The 20,345-nt window shown below is 36.5% G+C and overlaps 1 protein-coding gene across 1 annotated transcript in view; it reads right to left on the reverse strand.

The window, feature by feature from the left end:
- Positions 1-9,507: 9,507 nt before the first annotated feature.
- Positions 9,508-20,345, reverse strand: part of C9H11orf65 (chromosome 9 C11orf65 homolog) — a 29,659-nt gene continuing 18,821 nt past the window's right edge. The window contains exons 5-8 of the mRNA XM_027930453.2: positions 19,663-19,793; positions 16,314-16,484; positions 12,979-13,034; positions 9,508-9,659 (exon numbers count right to left, since the gene is read on the reverse strand). Coding sequence (XP_027786254.1) covers positions 9,508-9,659; positions 12,979-13,034; positions 16,314-16,484; positions 19,663-19,793 — 510 coding nt within the window. The remainder of the gene's footprint in view (positions 9,660-12,978; positions 13,035-16,313; positions 16,485-19,662; positions 19,794-20,345) is intronic.

Consider the following 20,345-nt stretch of genomic DNA (forward strand, 5'->3'; position numbering starts at 1 on the left):
AGGTCTTCTGAACTCCCATTAAAGTTACCAGTTCAGCTCTGCTTATCATTCTAGGCATTCTCTGGCTACCTCCTCTCCAAACTGTTCCCACAAACCAATTCCAAAGGTTTCTGAACCACACTGTCAAGTATAGTCATAGCAGTGACCCCACTTCTCCATAACAACTTTTCTGTGTTGGTCTTTTTTGTCTCTGTGACAAAATACCTGAGATAATCAACTTAAAGGAAGAAAATTTTACTTTGGCTTAGAGTTTCAGTCCATGCCTTCTTAGCACCTTTGCTTTGGGCCTACAGTGGAACAGCCCATGGCAGAGAAAATCTACTTACTTTGTGGCCAGGAAGCAAAAAGAGAGGGAGGGTCTGGAGGTCCTAATTTGCCTTCTAAGAGTGTAAACCTGATTTCTTTCCATTAGGTCCCATCTCTTAAAGATTTCCCCACTTCCCAAAGGTGCCTGGGGCTTGGGACTATGCCTTTAACACAGGCCTTTGGGGTATATACAAGAGCTGAGCCGTAACACCACCCAAAATAATTTTAAAGATTCAATGTAATCCCTATTAAAATACTAATGAAATTATTTACAGAATAACAAAATTCATATGAAACCACAAAAAACTCTAAATAGTCAAAGCAATCTTGACCAAAAAGAACAAAACTAGAGCAACTGAAATAACTAACTTCAAGATATACTACAGAGCTATAATAACCAAAACTGCATGATCCCAGAAACAAACCCGTGCACCTACAGTTGACCAGTTCTTGATAAATGTGCCAAAAACATATTGGAGGACTTTCTGAGAAAAAGGAACCACATCAGACTTGTCTGCCTTCCCACAGAGTTGAACACCGGTCACTCCACTAAGGCCATTGTATACACTGTTTCCATTCATCACTGCAACCCCAGCAGGATCACTCCTCCAATCAAAGCACATCCTAGGATGGCGTTGGGCGGAGAGGCAGCGCTTTCAGTACCCCCTCAGTGATGGGGTCAGAGAGACGCATAGATACACTTAGATTCTACCTGTGGAGAATCTCCTAGCAAAATTCCACTGAAGAGAGACCGGCCGGGAGTTACTAGGATTTTTGGAAGTGACAGTTTGCCCCAGACGAGTGAATCCCTGCCATGAGACGCAGAGGTCCAGACCCGCCAGCCGCTGTTTGCGCGCTGCGGCGCGGCCGCCCGCCCGCCCGCAGCCACCATGACTGGGTGGCTAGCCTCCGAGACGCAGCTTGGCAGGAAGAGGTCTTTAGCCAAGCCTTCATGAAATAGCGAGCCGGGAGCTGAGGCCAACCGGGGATGGACCAGTCCCACCCCTCCCTTCGGACACTCCGGCAAGGAGCCTGGGGCCCGCCATAGCAGAGAGGTGACGTCACCGAAGTTCGCCGACGGAATTCCTTCCCAGCGGAATCCACTTTAGCAGGTGTGTGACTCCCACCCCAGCCAGATACAAGCAGCCAGGAAACCTCAGGGATCTCTCCAGGGGCGTGTCTGTAGGGAAGCAGAGGGGATTCCCAACCCCCAACACCCCATATCACCAGCAGCGACTCCCAAGGTCTTAGCCGCCAGTTTACCACAGCACTGGGGCTTAAATGGGACGCGCAGTGGGGCTGCAAGTGTAACTAGATCTTTGGGGAACCGATTCCGGTGAACAGGACCTGGCTGGCTGGCTGACAGGAGGAAGGGGGGGAGGGGCCGGAGAAGTGAAACGGCTCTGGACTGACAAGATTGAGAGACTCCCAGGAACCACCTTACAGGGATTGCTATCGACACGTAGAGGGCAGAAGCTCGGCTCGGAGGGCACAGCTCCACCTACTGGAAGAGAAGAAAGTGGATCTCTAAGACTTCAATTTTTTTTTTTCTTCTCTCTCTGTTCTTTTCTCCCCTTTTCCTTCTTTCTTTCTTTCCCGTTTCAAGTTTTATTGTTCTTTTCATTCTCCTCTAATCTATCTATCTCTCTCTCCTTCTTTCTTTTTAAGAGCACCTTCCTTCCCCTACCCCCCAACTTTCATCCCAAGCATTACGTCTTCCATTACGTGTAATTGTCTAATGCAAATAGGTGAATGTTTCGAGGCTGTCTATAGGGCTCCTAAATACCTAGCTATTACCAACACCCTGATCCAGTCGCCTTTTAGTATCCCACTTCAGTAGAGCAATCTTCTAAAGTAGCCAAGACATACTAACCCTCATACCATCATAGCACCTAACCTAAACATAAAGTCCTAAGAACAAACAACAAATCACTATATGCATACAGAACCCGGAAGCCTTTTATGAATTGAATGAATCAGATTTAAAGTACAATAAAGCCCTACATTTCTAGGCATAATCTCCCACCACAAAGGAGAGACAACAGAGATATACAAAACCAAAACAAATTTATAGGAGAAAGCAGTTACACAGCAGTCAAACAGAGCTGGAAAGTAACGTGAACAACATGAAAAAACAAGGGAAAAAAGGATTACAAACAATGCAGGACAACTTAAATCTACAGGAGGACCTAGAAGCATCAGAAACATGGACAGGGAAAGAACTCAAGGCATACCTAACTCAGATGGAATGGAATATTAGAGAAGACATGAGACAGCAAGTCCAAGCAATGAAAGTATATTTTGAAAACGAATTAAACAAACAAATTCAAACTGCAAAGAACGAGCTTTACCAGGAGAGAGAGATTTTTTTTTTTTTTTAAAACAAACGGTAATCCTAGAAATGCAGGAAACCATAAACCAAATTAAAAACTCTAACGAGAATATTACAAATAGACTAGATCAAGTAGAAGTCAGAACATCAGATAATGAAGACAAAGTTTATCAACTTGAAAAGAATATAGTCAACACAGAAAGGATGCTTAAATCTCACGAGCAATCTATCCAAGAGATATGGGATGTCATAAAAAAACCAAACTTTATAGTCATTGGGATAGAAGAAGGTATAGAGGTTCAAACCAAAGGAATGGACACCTATTAAATGAAATAATCCTAGAAAATTTCCCAGAGATGAAAGATGGAATGGATTGCCAAATCCTGGAAGCCTACAGGACCCCAAACATCCAAAACCGTAATAGACCAACTCCAAGACATATAATTATGAAGATATCCAACATACAGAACAAGGAGAGAATATTAAAAGCTACGAGAGAAAGGAGGCAGATTACATTCAGGGGTAAACCAATTAGGTTAACGACTGATTTTTCATCACAGACTTTGAAAGCGAGAAGATCCTGGAACAACGTATTTCAAACGCTGAAAAATAATGGATTCCAACCAAGAATACTGTATCCAGCAAAATTAAGCTTCAGATTTGACAATGAAATTAAAATATTTCACGATAAACAAAAGCTAAAAGAATTCGCAGCCAGAAAACCAGCACTGCAAAGCATTTTGAGCAAAATACTACAAGAAGAGGAATTGAAAAATAGCTCCCAAAACTAACAGTGGGAGGTATCTCAGTAAAGGGGGAGAAAAATAACCAAAGAGGAAAAACTAGCCAATCTAAAATAAATAAATAAATAAACATGACTGGAAGTACAAACCATATTTCAATTGTAACCTTAAATGTTAATGGCTTAAATTCACCAATCAAGAGACATAGGCTAGTAACCTGGATTAAAAAAACAGATCCAACAATATGCTGCCTTCAGGAGACTCATATGATAGGAAAAGACATACACAGGCTGAAGGTGAAAGGTTGGGAAAAATCATACCACTCGGAAGCAAGCAGGAGTGGCCATACTCATATCGAATAAAATCAACTTCAAACCTAAGTTAATCAAAAGGGATAAAGAAAGACACTATATACTGTTAAGAGGAACCATCCACCAACAAGACATAACAATTATCAATTTGTATGCACCAAACAATGGTGCTGCAACGTTCATAAAACAAACTCTCCTCAAGTTCAAGAGTCAAATAGACCACAACACAATAATTATGGGTGACTTCAACACACCACTCTCGCCATTAGACAGATCCTCTAGACAAAAGCTGAATAAAGAAACTATAGAACTCAATAACGCAATCAATAACCTAGACTTAACCGACATATATAGAATATATCAACCATCATCAAGTGGATACACGTTCTTCTCAGCAGCACATGGATCCTACTCAAAGATAGACCATATATTATGCCATAGGGCAACTCTCAGTAAATATAAAGGTGTGGAGATAATACCATGCACCATATCTGATCATAATGGAATGAAACTGGAAATCAATGATAAAAGAAGGAAGGAAAAATCCTGCATCACCTGGAAAATGAACAATATGTTACTGAATGATCAATGGGTTACAGAAGACATAAAGGAGGAAATCAAAAAATTCTTAGAGATAAACGACAATACAGACACAACATACCGGAATCTATGGGACACAATGAAAGCAGTTTTAAGAGGGAAATTCATTTCCTGGAGTTCATTCCTCAAAAAAAGAAAAAACCAACAAATAAGTGAACTCACACTACATCTTAAAACCCTAGAAAAGGAAGAACAAAACAACAGCAAAGGTAGTAGAAGACAAGAAATAATTAAAATCAGAGCGGAAATCAATGAAATTGAAACAAAAAAAAAGCCATTGAAAAAATTGATAAAACTAAAAGTTGGTTCTTTGAAAAAATAAATAAGATCAACAGACCCTTAGCCATGCTAACGAAGAGAAGAAGAGAGAGAACTCAAATTACTAACATACGGGATGAAAAAGGCAATATCACAACAGACACTACAGAAATACAGAAGATAATTAGAAAAGTATTTTGAAACCCTATATTCCAATAAAATAGAAGGTAATGAAGGCATCGATAAATTTCTTAAGTCATATGATCTGCCCAGATTGAGTCAGGAAGACACACACAATTTAAACAGACCAATAACAAAGGAAGAAATAGAAGACGCCATCAAAAGACTACCAACCAAGAAAAGCCCTGGACCGGATGGGTATACAGCGGAGTTTTACAAAACCTTCAAAGAAGAATTAATACCAATACTTTTCAAGCTATTTCAAGAAATAGAAAAAGAAGGAGCTCTTCCAAATTCATTCTATGAGGCCAACATCACCCTGATCCCGAAAGCAGACAAAGACTCTTCAAAGAAAGAAAACTACAGACCAATATCTCTAATGAACTTAGATGCAAAAATTCTCAATAAAATCCTGGTGAATCGAATACAAAAGCATATCAAAAAAATTGTGCACCATGATCAAGTAGGATTCATCCCTGGGATGCAAGGCTGGTTCAATATACGGAAATCAATAAATGTTATTCACCACATCAATAGACTTAAAGATAAGAACCATATGATCATCTCGATAGATGCAGAAAAAGCATTTGACAAAGTACAGCATCCCTTTATGTTCAAAACACTAGAAAAACTAGGGATAACAGGAACTTACCTCAACATTGTAAAAGCTATATATGCTAAGCCTCAGGCTAGCATCATTCTAAATGGAGAAAAGCTGAAGACATTCCCTCTAAAATCTGGAACAAGACAGGGATGCCCTCTCTCACCACTTCTATTCAATTTAGTTCTTGAAGTACTAGCCAGAGCAATTAGACAAAAGAAATTAAAGGCATAAAAATAGGAAAAGAAGAACTTAAATTATCACTATTTGCGGATGATATGATAATATATCTAACAGACCCAAAAGGGTCTACAAAGAAACTGCTAGAGTTAATAAATGAATTCAGCAAAGTGGCAGGATATAAAATCAACACGCATAAATCAAAGGCATTCCTGTATATCAGCAACAAAACTTCTGAAATGGAAACGAGGAAAACCACTCCATTCACAATATCCTCAAAAAAAATAAAATACTTGGGAATCAACCTAACAAAAGAGGTGAAAGATTTATACAATGAAAACTACAGAACCCTAAAGAGAGAGAGAGAAGAAGATCTTAGAAGATGGAAAAATGTACCCTGTTCATGGATAGGCAGAACTAACATCATCAAAATGGCGATATTACCCAAAGTTCTCTACAGGTTTAATGCAATGCCAATCAAAATCCCAATGGCATTTCTTGTAGAAATAGATAAAGCAATCATGAAATTCATATGGAAAAACAAAAGACCCAGAATAGCAAAAGCAATTCTAAGCAGGAAGTGTGAATCTGGAGGTATAGCGATACCAGATTTCAAACTGTACCACAGAGCAACAGTAACAAAAACAGCATGGTACTGGTACCAAAACAGGCAGGTCGACCAATGGTACAGAATAGAGGACACAGAGACCAATCCACAAAATTACAACTTTCTTATATTTGATAAAGGGGCTAAAAGCATGCAATGGAGGAAGGATAGCATCTTCAACAAATGGTGCTGGGAAAACTGGAAATCCATATGCAACAAAATGAAGCTGAACCCCTTTCTCTCGCCATGCACTAAAGTTAACTCAAAATGGATGAAAGAGCTTGATATCAAATCAGAGACTCTGCGCCTGATAGAAGAAAAAGTTGGCTACGATCTACATATTGTGGGGTCGGGCTCCAAATTCCTTAATAGGACGCCCATAGCCCAAGAGTTAATAACTAGAATCAACAAATGGGACTTACTCAAACTAAAAAGTTTTTTCTCAGCAAGAGAAACAATAAGAGAAGTAAATAGGGAGCCTACATCCTGGGAACAAATCCTTACTCCTCACACTTCAGATACAGCCCTAATTTCCAGAATATACAAAGAACTCAAAAAAATTAAACAATAAAATAACAAATAACCCAATCAACAAATGGGCCAAGGACCTGAACAGACACTTCTCAGAGGAGGACATACAATCAATCAATAAGTACATGAAAAAATGCTCACCATCTCTAGCAGTCAGAGAAATGCAAATCAAAACCACCCTAAGATACCATCTCACTCCAGTAAGATTGGCAGCCATTATGAAGTCAAACAACAACAAGTGCTGGCGAGGATGTGGGGAAAATGGTACACCTTGTACATTGCTGGTGGGACTGCAAATTGGTGCGGCCAATATGGAAAGCAGTATGGAGATTCATGGGAAAGCTGGGAATGGGACCACCATTTGACCCAGCTATCGCCCTTCTCGGACTATTCCCTGAGGACCTTAAAAGAGCGTACTATAGGGATAATGCCACATCAATGATCATAGCAGCACAATTCACAATAGCTAGACCGTGGAACCAACCTAGATGCCCTTCAATAGATGAATGGATAAAAAAAAAATGTGGCATTTATACACAATGGAGTATTACGCAGCACTAAAAAATGACAAAATCATGGAATTTGCAGGGAAATGGATGGCATTAGAGCAGATTATGCTAAGTGAAGCTAGCCAATCCTTAAAAAACAAATGCCAAATGTCTTATTTGATTTAAGGAGAGCAACCAAGAACAGAGCAGGGAGGAAGAGCATGAGGAAAAGATTAACATTAAACAGAGATGAGTGGTGGGAGGGAAAGGGAGAGAGAAGGGAAACTGCATGGAAACGGAACGAAACCCTCAATGTTATACGAAATCACATATAAGAGGTTGTGAGGGGAAAGCGGGGGCGGGGAGGAACAAGGGAGAGAACTGAACAACAACAGATGAGGTAGAGAGGGAAGATGGGAGGGGAGGGGAAGGGGGATAGTAGGGGATAGGAAAGGCAGCAGAATACAACAGTCACTAATATGGCATTATGTAAAAATGTGAATGTGTAACTGATGTGATTCTGCAATTTGTATTTGGGGTAAAAATGGGAGTTCATAACTCACTTGAATCAAATGTATGAAAGATGATATGTCATGAACTTTGTAATGTTTTGAACAACCAATTAAAAAAAAAACAAGCAATAAACTTTTCCTTGAAGCAAAAAAAAAAAAAAAACATATTGGAGAAAAGACAGTTTCTTCATTATTCCCCATAATACAGGGAAAACTGTATATTCATATACAGAAAATCGAAATTTGATCCACTTTCACCTTATACTAAAATCAACTCAAAGTGGACCAAAGAAATATAAGATGAAATTGTGAAACCACTAGAAGAAACAGGAAATGTCTTAGACAAAGGTAAAGACAATGACTTTTTAGATAGGACCTCAAAAACACAGAAGCCAAAGCAAAAATTGACAAATAGAATTAGAACAAATTAAAAAGCTTCTGCACAGCAAAAGAAACAGTGAAAAGACAGCCTACAGAATGGAAGAAAATATTTGCCCATTATTCACTGACAAAATGTTAATATCTAGAATATTAAGAAGCTCACAAAACTTAAAAAGAAACAGCAATCCAATTACAAAATGGAGAAATGATCCAACTAGACACTTCTCAAAAGAAATTCAAATACTTGAAAAAAAATGTTAAGTATCATTAGCCATCAGGTAAATGCAAATCGAAACTACAATGAGATACATCTCACTCCAGTTAGAATGACTATTATAAATAATAAATGATAGGTACTGACATGGATATGAGAAAAAAAAACTCTTATACACTATTGGTGGGAATGCAAATTAGCATGGCCATATGGAGAACAATTTAGATGTTTCTCAAAAGATTAAAAATAGATATATCATGTGATCCAGCCATCCCACTTCTGGGTATACATACCAAAAAAATGAATTCAGTATATCAAAGAAATGCCTGCACTCCCACATTTATTGCAGCACTGTTCACAAGAGCCAAGATATTTAATCAGCCTTGGTATCCATCAACATATGAATGGATAATGAAAATGCGGCATATATGCATATGGAATATTATTCAGCCATAAAAAATGAAATCCTGCCATTTGCAGAAAAATAGAAGGAGCTAGAGTCTCTTAAGTGAGATAATTCAGATACAGGAAGACAAATGCCAGATGTTCCCATGTGGATGCAAAAAAAAAAAAAAGTCTAAACATAGAGTATCAGATAGCAGAGGGTTGGAAGGGTGGGGAGTAGATTGTTTAAGGGAACTGAATAACAGGTACCAAAATAAAGATAGTGAAGACATTCTAGTGTTCTTCAGCACAGTGGGATAACTATAGCTCACAATAACCTATTATATATTTTATGAAAAACTAAGAGAAGCCCAAAACCTCCAAACAAATTATAAAGAGATGTAAATATTACCCTGATTTGGTCTGTAAATATTATATACACATGTTGAAATATACTGTATACCATAAATTGTTTAATATGTGAATTTTTTAAGATTTAGTGAAGAAATAAAAGAATAAGGGAAAGTTGGAGAGGGAATGGAAAAAGCAAAGCCATTTAGATATGACCTTATATGATTTCCCTAAAGGCTTCAAAGGAGGAAAACAATCTGATTACTTTTTATACCTAAATGTAGTATCTTATGCATGACTGTTACAATTATGGTTTATCAGCATTCTAGAACTGATTTCTGTATTTTTCTTGACTACTGTATGCAGTCTAATGTTATTTCTGTTTAATCTTCGTTTCTTAACTGGGGTAGATTCTATGCTGAGAGACATACAAGCTGCTTCAGTCAGAGTAAGTTCTCTCAACTGTAACTGGTAAATGCAGGGCTTGAAGGACCATAACCTCAGAAAATAAAATAATGTATTTTATGTTTACATTCTATAAGTGGAATCAGGTGTTACTCTAGTAAAATTTGGTTTTTCATAAATATTGCCATATAAATAATCATATGGTGCTTCCATGTGCAGCTCTGATCTATTTTCAGCGTTGCGTGTATCTTTCTGTTCTTGCTCAAATCTGAAACCTAAAGAGAAATGACAAATGATTAGATGCTAAATATGGTAAGGTAGATTCATTTAATATGATACTATGGCCAGGTAAGATCTATTCCATATCCCTTTTCACCACTCAGAATAGATATCATATATATATATATATATATATACACATACATACATATACAATTTTAGTTGTTGATGGACCTTTATTTTATTCATTTACTTATATGTAGTGCTGAGAATTGAATCCAGTGCCTCACACATGTGAGACAAGCGCTCTACCACTGATCCACAACCCACCCAGAGTAGATACCTTTCTTTATATGTTGTTTAACTGAAATCATAAATTTCTGCCCCAAATTTCTGAATTCATCCTATTTTCATCACCATATATTATTGTTCTGCAGGACCTGAGGTTGAGTGAAGTTTGATCTAATAACTAGCTGTTTGATTTGGGGTAATTATTAAAGTTCTTTAAGTCTCAATGTCATCTGAAAGTTGGGATATAATAGCACCTACCTCATCCTAATAAAGAGGGAATTAAATGTGATGGTGAGTGTAAAGAAGTTTTCCTAGTGTTTGTCATTTAGTTCTCTGTAATTAACTATTAGCTCTTTATTCACAAATGAACAGATGCCTTTTTTCTTCTGCAGAGCTGAAGTTCTCATATCTGTTCTGGATTTGACCTGCTTCTTGAAGAGGTGGCACACATTCTTCTCTAATGCCAATATCTTCAATTCATCATCTTCACTGGCTTCAGTGATGCAAATCTCCACTATGAGAAATAATTTTTTCTTGTTCTTGTGCCCCTTCTAACTAACATCCTGTATCTTTTCTTTCATGGTGATCTTTTATAACTCAGTAATTTATATAGTTTCTTTTTGTACTTTCCATTCCTTTATATTCTTTGATCTGCCAGTAAGAACCTACTAAGTGTTACACATTGGGATTTCTGTAGCAAAGAGAATAGACAACACTCTGCCCTCTAGTGAAGAAGGTTACCTAAACTGAGCTCTAGAAGACCATCAACGATTAATCCTCCAAAGTGAAATTGTATCACGTGTTTGAGGTACAGGCATGAAAACAGTGAGGAGCAAGAGGGGGAGCATGTACAAGTAGAAGGCTAGGCCACAGTCAGAGGCAAGGCCATGATCAGTTTAGGCTTTTTTGTGTGGTAGAAGACAATGTAAGGCAGCAGAGTGTGATCATGTTTAAAAGCATGAATTCTTAGCTAACCTGCTTCAATTAAAATCCTGGCCCTCACACAAATTGTGTGTCCTCAAACAAATCATAGCACCTCCTTGTTTGCTTCTCTGTAAATGCAAATAATAGAACCTGTTTGGTTGGATTGTTTTGAAAACCAAATGAGTTACTACAATGCAATTGCTAAAGAAGAGTTTGTTAGCGAATAGAAGAGTTCCAGTTGTGCTGATTTAAATGTGTAAACTATCTGTTGTGCAGGGAATGGACTGGAGGAGCATCAATTTGGAGACCACTGCAGAAGCCTGTGGGGGATGGTACCTTGGACGGTGTGGAGGCAACCAGTTGGAAATAAGTGAATAGGCTAAAGCTAATGATGACTCATATTTATGGAGTAGTATTTTGTGCCAAGGCACTATTCTAAACTCTTTACAAATATTGCCTCTTGCTATCTCACAACTGTCAGCTGGGTACTTTTTTTAAATTCTGGTTTTACAGACAAGAAAATTGAGCTACTGGCTTGCCCAGATCACACAGCCAGTAAGCAGTACAGCCAAAAATCAAACCCAAACTACATGTTTGTTAACCCCTTGGTTTACTGCTTTTCATAGAAGATAAGGCAGAACTCACACTCAGATCATACAGTAACCACAATCAGAATTTGACTATGTTAGAATTATTGGTATTTCTGGGATATCAGGATAGGAATTTAGGGATACAGAGAGAACACTGAGTCTCAAAAGAAAAACATCCATAAACAATGGAAATGCAAAACAACTCTGAGCAACCCCACCTTTGTGTGCCTGTGTCCTTGCCTGCAGCTTGCTGACGGGCTGCTGAAAAAGCAACAAAACCCCAAGATAACCACAAGGTGGAGAAACCACTCCTTTGAGAAGCATGTGCATTAAAGACTTTGGTGAATAAGAAATGACCCTAGCCTCCTTATAATAGTAAATTTTGCACACCCCAGTGTGGAAATTTAAAATGCTAAAGAAATGTGATTTAGAAAGTAGCATTATTAGAATAGCAAGGGCAATGTGCAACCACAACAACAATGAGCAGAATTTCATAACCATGCCCTGACTCTACCTCTAGTTCAGTCCCATCTGCTTTTCTACTATAAATGTTAAAACCCCAGACCAAGACAATGTGAGTCACTCTTAAGACTGCCTGCTCTCTGCTCTGAGAAGGTACTTTCACCTTTTGCTTTCTAATAAAGATCTTTGCTAAAACCTGTTTTGTCATTAAATTCTTTTCTGTGATAGTCAAGAATCTGGAAGATCCAAGTAAAGATCTCCTCCACTTCCAGATACCTCCTTAGACCCCTGTACCCCTGCAGAAGATACTCTACTTCAACATGCTGGTTATCACTTTTAGCTTCTCAGTATTCTTGACCACTGGAAGAACAATAGTGGCATAGATCCTAAAAAGTGTTTTCAACATTTTGTGACATTTATTTTGCCAAATAAAGTTTGCCCATTAAAAATCATTGCTGAAGCTGGGAGCAGTGGTGCATGCCTATAATTCCAGCACCTCCAAAGGGTGAAGCAGGAAGATCACAAGTTCAAGGCCAGCCTTAGCAATTTAGCAAGGCCCTAAGTGACTTAACAAGACCCCATCTCAAATTTTTTGTTGTGTTTTTTTTTTTTTTTTTTGGGGGGGGGTACAGGGGATTGAACTCAGGGGCACTCAACCACTGAGCCACATCCCCAGCCCTATTTTGTATTTCATTTAGACAGAAGATTTCACTGAGTTGCTTAACACATTGCTTTTGCTGAGGCTGGCTTTGAACTTGAGATCTTCCTGCCTCAGCTTCCCGAGCCACTGGGATTACAGGTATGTACCACCATGCCTGGCTCAAAATTTTTTTAAAAAACATTTTAAAAGGGCTATTATTGCTGAAACCATGAGATACAACTTAAAAAGACACACACACTTTATTCAATCCTAAACAAACTAGAAAATTTCATTCTATTCCCAAATAACAGTCTTACATATAAAGGTAAAAATGACTCCTCATATTCTTTTATATCTATATATTGTGTAGGTTACTGAAATTTTGGATATTTAGAAATGTTTACATATGTGAAATGTATAATTATAGTTCATGAGAATTTCCCAAAAGTATTGCTAAAAATCACCTACCTTTATAGTTAACTGAAGAGTTGCTTGTTGCAATTTCCTTCCAGTTTGCAATATACCTAAGCATGTTATATGGACATTAAATGAAATTGATTAGGAAGCAAAAAGTTAATTCATTAGTACATGCTTAGATTAATTATAACAAATAGTCTCAATGTTAAATTCTTAGGACTTTCCTATATCTTAGTAGCTCACATGTACCTAAGGCAATCACCAAGACAAGGGGATGAAGGAGGTATAAAAATGGGGCCTACCATATGTCATAGTAGTATCCTTTTGCCTTCCCCCCAGCTCCTGTGTCATTTTATCCTGTTTCATTCCTGCAAGATCCTCAGTGAGTACCTACTACGTTAGTAGCTAATAATTTCTAAATTTGAAGTATAGCAGAAAACCCTCAGAAGGAAAAGCCAATAGAAAACAATAGAAACATTCTCCTTAGTTTTGGATTGCCAGACCTGTTTCTGATATTTTAGAGGAAATTTAAACTACGTTGTTTATGATTTAAACAATAGTGCTGTCTTTGCAGTATCCATAAAATATAAAAGGTAATATTCAAGTTGGGCAAATGCAGCTAACTCTTCAACTCCCTAAATGGAGGCTGAAATAGTGAGACCATGGTAACCAGAGAAGAGATAAAATAGGAAGAACACATATGATGAGCTGTGAAGATGAGCAGAAGTTCTAAGGCAGATTTCCTGAGACTTATTTCATCTTAGGCCTTATATCCCCTTTTCTAAGCCTCCTTCCTTTCAAATGCACCCAGTCTTACGCATAAATCAGTAAGAAGTTAGCCAAAGCAAGTACTGAAAGGGAGATGGCAGAGAAAAAAATGAGGAAGATTAGAATTGTCACATAACTAACAAAACACTCTGATGTTCCAAGTATTTAAATATTTGAATTATTTTTACGTCTGACTCCTAAAGTTTTTTGCTATAGAAAGGTATATATTGTCCAATAGTTTTGAATTAATAATAAGATATAACAGCTGGCTCCTTCTTATTACTGCTTCCTTTTATTGCTCTACTAACTTTATTCTGTGGCCTCATATGGGATACTGCTTGGCCACTTAAAACATTCTGGAAAACAACAGGTAGCATAAACCCCTTTCGGGATCTCTTAGTAGACAGTACTGCTTGTACTTGGCAGAATGTACTTTTAATGGTTGCTCCTTGAATCCAAGAGTAAAAGTTGGCTCTGTCCTTCAAAATGATAATGTACTCAGTTGATAGTTATAATTTATATCTGAAGACATGCAGGGTTTTATCCCAGGAGAACATCCATTTGTCATAACAAATGCTAGCACAAAAGTCTTTGAAAAGAAACTGGATTTTTACCAATAAATATGTGTTCAAGGTGTGTATGCATTTCTAATGATCTGACTGCAGAAAATTTTCCATAGTACCTATCGATTCTTCCTTTAATTTTTTCCCTTGATTCCAGGGATTGAACCCAGGGGTGCTTAACCACTGAGCCATATCTCCAGAAACACAAGAAGTTTGTAAATATGAGCATCACCACAAATGTGTGAGCAATTCACTGCACTATGATGGCTATGACATCGCAAGGTGATAGGAATTTTTGAGCTCCATTATAATCTTATGGGACCTCTATCTTATATGTGGTCATTGATCAAAATGTAGTTGCATGGCACACAACTATATCTTTCTCATCAATATCTTTTCTCTTTTGCTTTCCTGTTTTTCTTTGTAATTATTTCCCTTCTGTATTCTTTTATCTTTCCTTTGGTCATTATTCTCTATGCTTCCTCTGGTCTTTTTCACGTTCCAGTGCTCCACACCTTGATTTTTTTCCTACCCCATTTTCTTATCTCCCTCTAACTTCTCCTACTTTCTTGCATTTCTTTATTGATAGTGTCTTTATTATAATTTTCTTCATCCATGTAATATTTACATTATTTATTGCAGGTAAGTATATATTGAACATTAACAGGTTTTTTGAGATGTAATTCATATGCCATACAATTCACCCATTTAAAGTGTGCAATTCAGTGGCTTTTCACATATTCACAGAGTAGTGCATCCATCTGCATAATCAATTTACAAACATTATCCTTAACCCCCCAAAGAAACCTCACATTCCTTTTTTTGGTGGTGCTAGGGATTGAACACAGGGCCTGTACATGCAAGGCAAGCACTCTACTAACTAAGCTATATCCCCAGCCCAAGAAACCTCACATTCCTAGCCACCTTTTCTCAACTCCCCAGTTCCCTACTCCTATGTAACCACTAGTATCTACTTTCTTCAAAAGTTTGCTTATTCTGGAAATGTCATATAAATGGAATTATTTAATGTCATGCAAATGTCATATAATTGGAATCCTTTGTGATTGGCGGCTTCTTTCATTTAAAAGTTTCATCAATATTGTAGGATATAACAGTTCTTCATTTATTTTATTGTTAACAAAATAGTACATGATATGGATTTATCACATGTATCCATCAGGTAATGGACATTTGAGTTGCTTACCACTTTTTGGTAATAACTTCATGTGCAGGTTTTTACATGGACATATATTTTATTTCTCTTGGAATGAAATTGCTAGATCATGATAGCAACTTTATGTTTAATCATCTGAGAAACTTCCAGATTGTTTCCAAAGTGGGTGAAACACTGCATGTTTCCAGTATTAGCATATAAGTGTTCCAGTTTTCTCACACTCTCACCAACACTTGTTATTATCTATAGTTTTACTTATAGTCATGCTAGTAGGTACGAAATGATACTTCTGATTTGCATGTCCTTAGTGATCATATTAAATATTTCAAAAATTTTACTATACAAAATTCTAAAAATGTTTTTCAAAGAACATTTTACTGAAAATTTATACCTTATTAATATCTCACACAGAAAAAATAGGGAATATAGATTGACAATATAATTTTTATAATTAATTTCATGTTCTTAGCCTTGTTTCTAAACTGCAAAGTACAAACAAAACAGAATTATACTAAAGCATAAGTCTGTGAATAAAAACAAAACAAAAACCACTAAGTCTAATTTTCTTAATTCTTGGATCATTCCTCATTTTTCCTGCTTTTCTTTAGAAAAATAATACTAATTTTTGGAAGATTATGTTTGTGGCCCTAAGACTTACTATGGGAGTAGGAAATGCTAAAAAGAAAAAATAGGGCTGGGATTGTGGCTCAATGGTAGGGCACTCACCTAGCAAGTGCGAGGCCCTGGGTTCAATCCTCAGCACGACAAAAATAAAATAAAATGAAATAAAGGTATTTAAAACAAAAAAATCTAAAAGAAAAGAAAAGAAAGAAAAAATATATGACTGCCTTTCTTTTCCAAGAATAGCAATATGTACTTACTCATCAAAGTTGAGTGCATTGGTCCACTTCAGTACTTCATCTACTTCCCATTCCATCACAGAATCTATCCCACCATCTTCAATACTTTTCATTAGACCTTTTGTTGCTGTTTGAATTAAGCTTACAGTGCCATAATGAGTAGCCCTAGCCATGAGGCTCCCTGTGTAGTACCTAAACAGAAGAAGTGAAGAGAAAGGTCAGTCATTGCAATAGGTCATAACAAGCAGATATGATTGTTATATATTGTTGTTACATATCAATATATATATATAAATTAAAACTGGGTATACATTAATACAGTTTTGATCCTATATACCCAGATGCATGTAAACTAAGATCTATATGATAGAATCTTTTGTGGGGGAAAAGAAGTAATTTCATTAACCACACTAAACCAAAGAGGCCTCACTTAAAAATCACCCAATAAGCTGCATTTTTTATGATACAGAGAAAAATTAAGTTGTTTAATCACTGAGTCATAGAATTATAGAGTAGAAAGTATGTTAGAGACCAGATAACTAGCTGGCTTGTGTTAACAGTGAGGTAATAAACCCTGGAGGAATTGAGTACCTTCTACAAAGCCATGAATCTAAAGGTAGGTAGAGGGAAATAAAGGGGAAAAAGGAAATGGAGAGGATGAAGATTATCTAGTGAAGACAAACAATATCTTCATGCCAGGTACTTTTCATATACTTTTTTATTTAATTCTCTCTCAAAAGACAGTCATTTGTGACAGTTATTATTTATTTATTTTACTTTTTAGTGTCAAAAAGAGGCTGGACTTAGAGTCAAGTTTAAATGCTGGCTTTCTACATATTTTCTACCTTCATGATTTTGAACAGTCTTTTTGACACTAATTTGAGCACATGAATTAATATATCCACCAAACATTAAGTAAGTATAAATTAGTCCTTAACAAGAACATAGAAATACAGTCATGCATTGCTTAACAACAAGAAATGTGACATTAGTCAATTTTGTCACATAAACATCACAGAGTGTACTTACATAAACTTAAGACATACCAAGGCTATAGAGTATAGTATATTGCTTCTAGGCTATAAACCTGTACTACATGTTACTGTACCCACTACTGCAGGCAACTGAAATACAAAGGTGAGTATTTGTGGACCTAAACATAGAAAAGATACAGTAAAAATATGCTATAAACAATTTAAAATGGAGCTGGGGCTGGAGCTCAGTGGCAGAGCACTTGCGTAGCATATGTGAGGCACTGGGTTCGAGCCTCAGCACCACATAAAAATAAACAAATAAAATAAAGGTATTCTGTCCATCTACAACTATAAAAATTTTTTAAAGAGAAAGAAAAGATTTAAAATGGAACACTTGTATAGGGCATGTACCATGAACAGAACTTGGTGAGTAAGTATATGCTGAGTGAATGTGAAGCCCTATAACATTACTATACATAGATATTATAAACATAGTACACTTAGGCTATGCTGAATTTATTTTTAAATATCTTTCTTTAATAATTAACCTTAGCCTACTGTAAATGTTTTACTCTATAAATTTTGAACACTTGGTTGTACTTTAGTCACTGTAATCCTGTGACCCTTGCAATTGGGTTTCCCTTAACTTACACTGCAACTACAGGAGATGAAGAACTACTTCAGAGCCACTTTGGAGATCTTCTAATTGTCTGCACATTTTTTTTTTAATTTAACAACTTTATTGAGGTATAACTGATGTACAATGAACCACATATTTAAATTACACAATTTACAGTTTTGACATGCATACAGCTTGGGAATGCATCACTACAATAAAAACTGAATCTATCCATCATCTCCTCCCCCAAGTTTTCTTGTTGCCTTTTATAATCTTTCCCTATTTCCTCCCTGCTCATTTCCAACCAACTATTTATTGATCTGCTTTGTAACTCTAGATTTGTTTTTAACATCTAGAATTTTATGTAAATGGAACCATGTAATATGTACTCTTTTTGTTAGCATCATTTTATTTAGCATCATAATTTTGAGATTGATCCATGTGGTTATGTGTATCAATAGTCTGTTCCTTTGTATTGCTGAGTGGTGTTCACTCATTGTGGATGTAACATATTTGCTTATCCATTCACCTACTCATGAGCACTTGTACTATTTCCAGTTGTGGGCTATTACAAATAAACCTGCTATGAACATTCACATTCAATCTTTTTGTGAACATAGTTATGATTTCTCTTGGGTAAATGCCTAGGAGTAGAATAACTGTGCTGATTAACTTTTTTTTTTTTTTAACTACCAGACTGTTTTCCAATTAGCTGCACCAGTTTGCACATGCTCCGTATCCCTTGCCAAATACTGGTATGGCAGACTATTTTAGCCATTCTGGTGGGTATGTGGTGGTAACTCATTATCATTTTAGTTTGCACTTCCCTCATGCCTAATGATGTTAGTCATTAAATGAGTTGCTAATTTGCTATTAATATATCTTCATCAGTGAAGTATTTGTTTAATTTTTTGTCCATATAAAATTAGATTGTCTTCTTTTCATTACTTTTGAGAATTTAAAATATATTCTAGCCAGGCATGTTGGCACACACCTGAAATCCCAGTGGCTCAGAAGGCTGAGGCAGGAGGATCACGAGTTCAAAGCCAGCCTCAGCAATGGTGAGGCGCTAAGCAACTCAGTGAGACCCTGTCTCTAAATAAAATACAAAGTAGGGCTGGGGATAACTCGGTGGCCAAGTGCCCCTAGGTTCAATCCCTGGTACGAAAAAAAAATTCTAGATTCAAGAACTTTTTCAGAAATATATTTTGTAAAATGTTGCTATTATTTTTACCTCACATTTCTATTTTTGTAAGAGGTTGTTCAAAGAACAAAAGCTTTTAAATTTGAAGAATGCAGTTTAATATATATTTTTTAATTTTATAGTTCATGCCTCTGTGTCCTGTTTAAGAAATGTTTGCCAGGACTAAGGTCACTAAAATTTTCTCCTTGATTACTTGTAGATGTTATGGCTTTTGCTCTTATCTTTAGATCTATGATCTCTTGAGTTAATTTTAGACATAACATAGAGTCAAGTTAATTTTAGACATAACATAGAGTCAAGTTTCATTTTTCTGCATCTCAATATCTAATTTGTCAAAAAAGCTATCTTTTCCCAATTAAATTCTCTGAGCACCTTTATTGAAAAATCAATTAATATATGTGTGGGTCCATTTCTTAAATCTATATTCTATTGATGTCTACTTTTATGCCAATACTGCAATGCCACCATTGTAATACCTTTAAAAGTCTCCAAATCAAGTAGTTTAAGTTTCCCAAATCTGTTATTTCCTAAAGTATCATATAGGTTTTTAGTAGGTCTATTTCATTTACTTACATATGCCTCATCCATTCTATTTTTCGAATTTTTCTTTTCTTTTCCAAATCTTGCCTTCTCTTCAGTTTAGAAAAGTGAAATTCGCTTTTCTTTTTGCCTTCCATCACTTCTTTTTCATCTGGTATCCAAAACTATTGAGAAATGAAAATTGAGATATAAAGTGTTGACATACTGATTGTGGATTTCTCTTGCTATAGATAAGAACTTTTTTGTCTTTATCAGGAATATACCAAGATAGAAACAGGAGAGAGGATAAACCTTTTCAAGGTATTTCCAATTAAGTCACCGGTGAGAAATACATAGAGCCTTCAGAAGCACATGCTATAGAAAAACAAACAAAGTATTTATGGACTAAAGTACTTTGTATTTGGCAAGTTAATAAGTAGACATATTCTAAGAGTGTTTCTCGTCTCACATGAACAGATCTGAACTACACTTAGTGCTGTTGGCTTTTGATGAATCTATCCCTCAATGATTAATCAACCCTCCAGGCACACTCAGGATACATACCTCTATTTTGTCCTAAGTCTCTATGGGTTCCTCTGAATGAAACTTTCTCCTAACTAGTTGCCTACTTTCCCACATCCAATTCATCTCCCATGCCCAATCACACTATGTAACAAAGAATTTTCTACCACCCATAACACCATGTATTTGCCTTTATTAAAGTACTGAACATACTT

The sequence above is a fragment of the Marmota flaviventris genome, chromosome 9 (assembly GCF_047511675.1).
Source record: "Marmota flaviventris isolate mMarFla1 chromosome 9, mMarFla1.hap1, whole genome shotgun sequence".
Classification (NCBI taxonomy): Eukaryota; Metazoa; Chordata; class Mammalia; order Rodentia; family Sciuridae; genus Marmota; species Marmota flaviventris.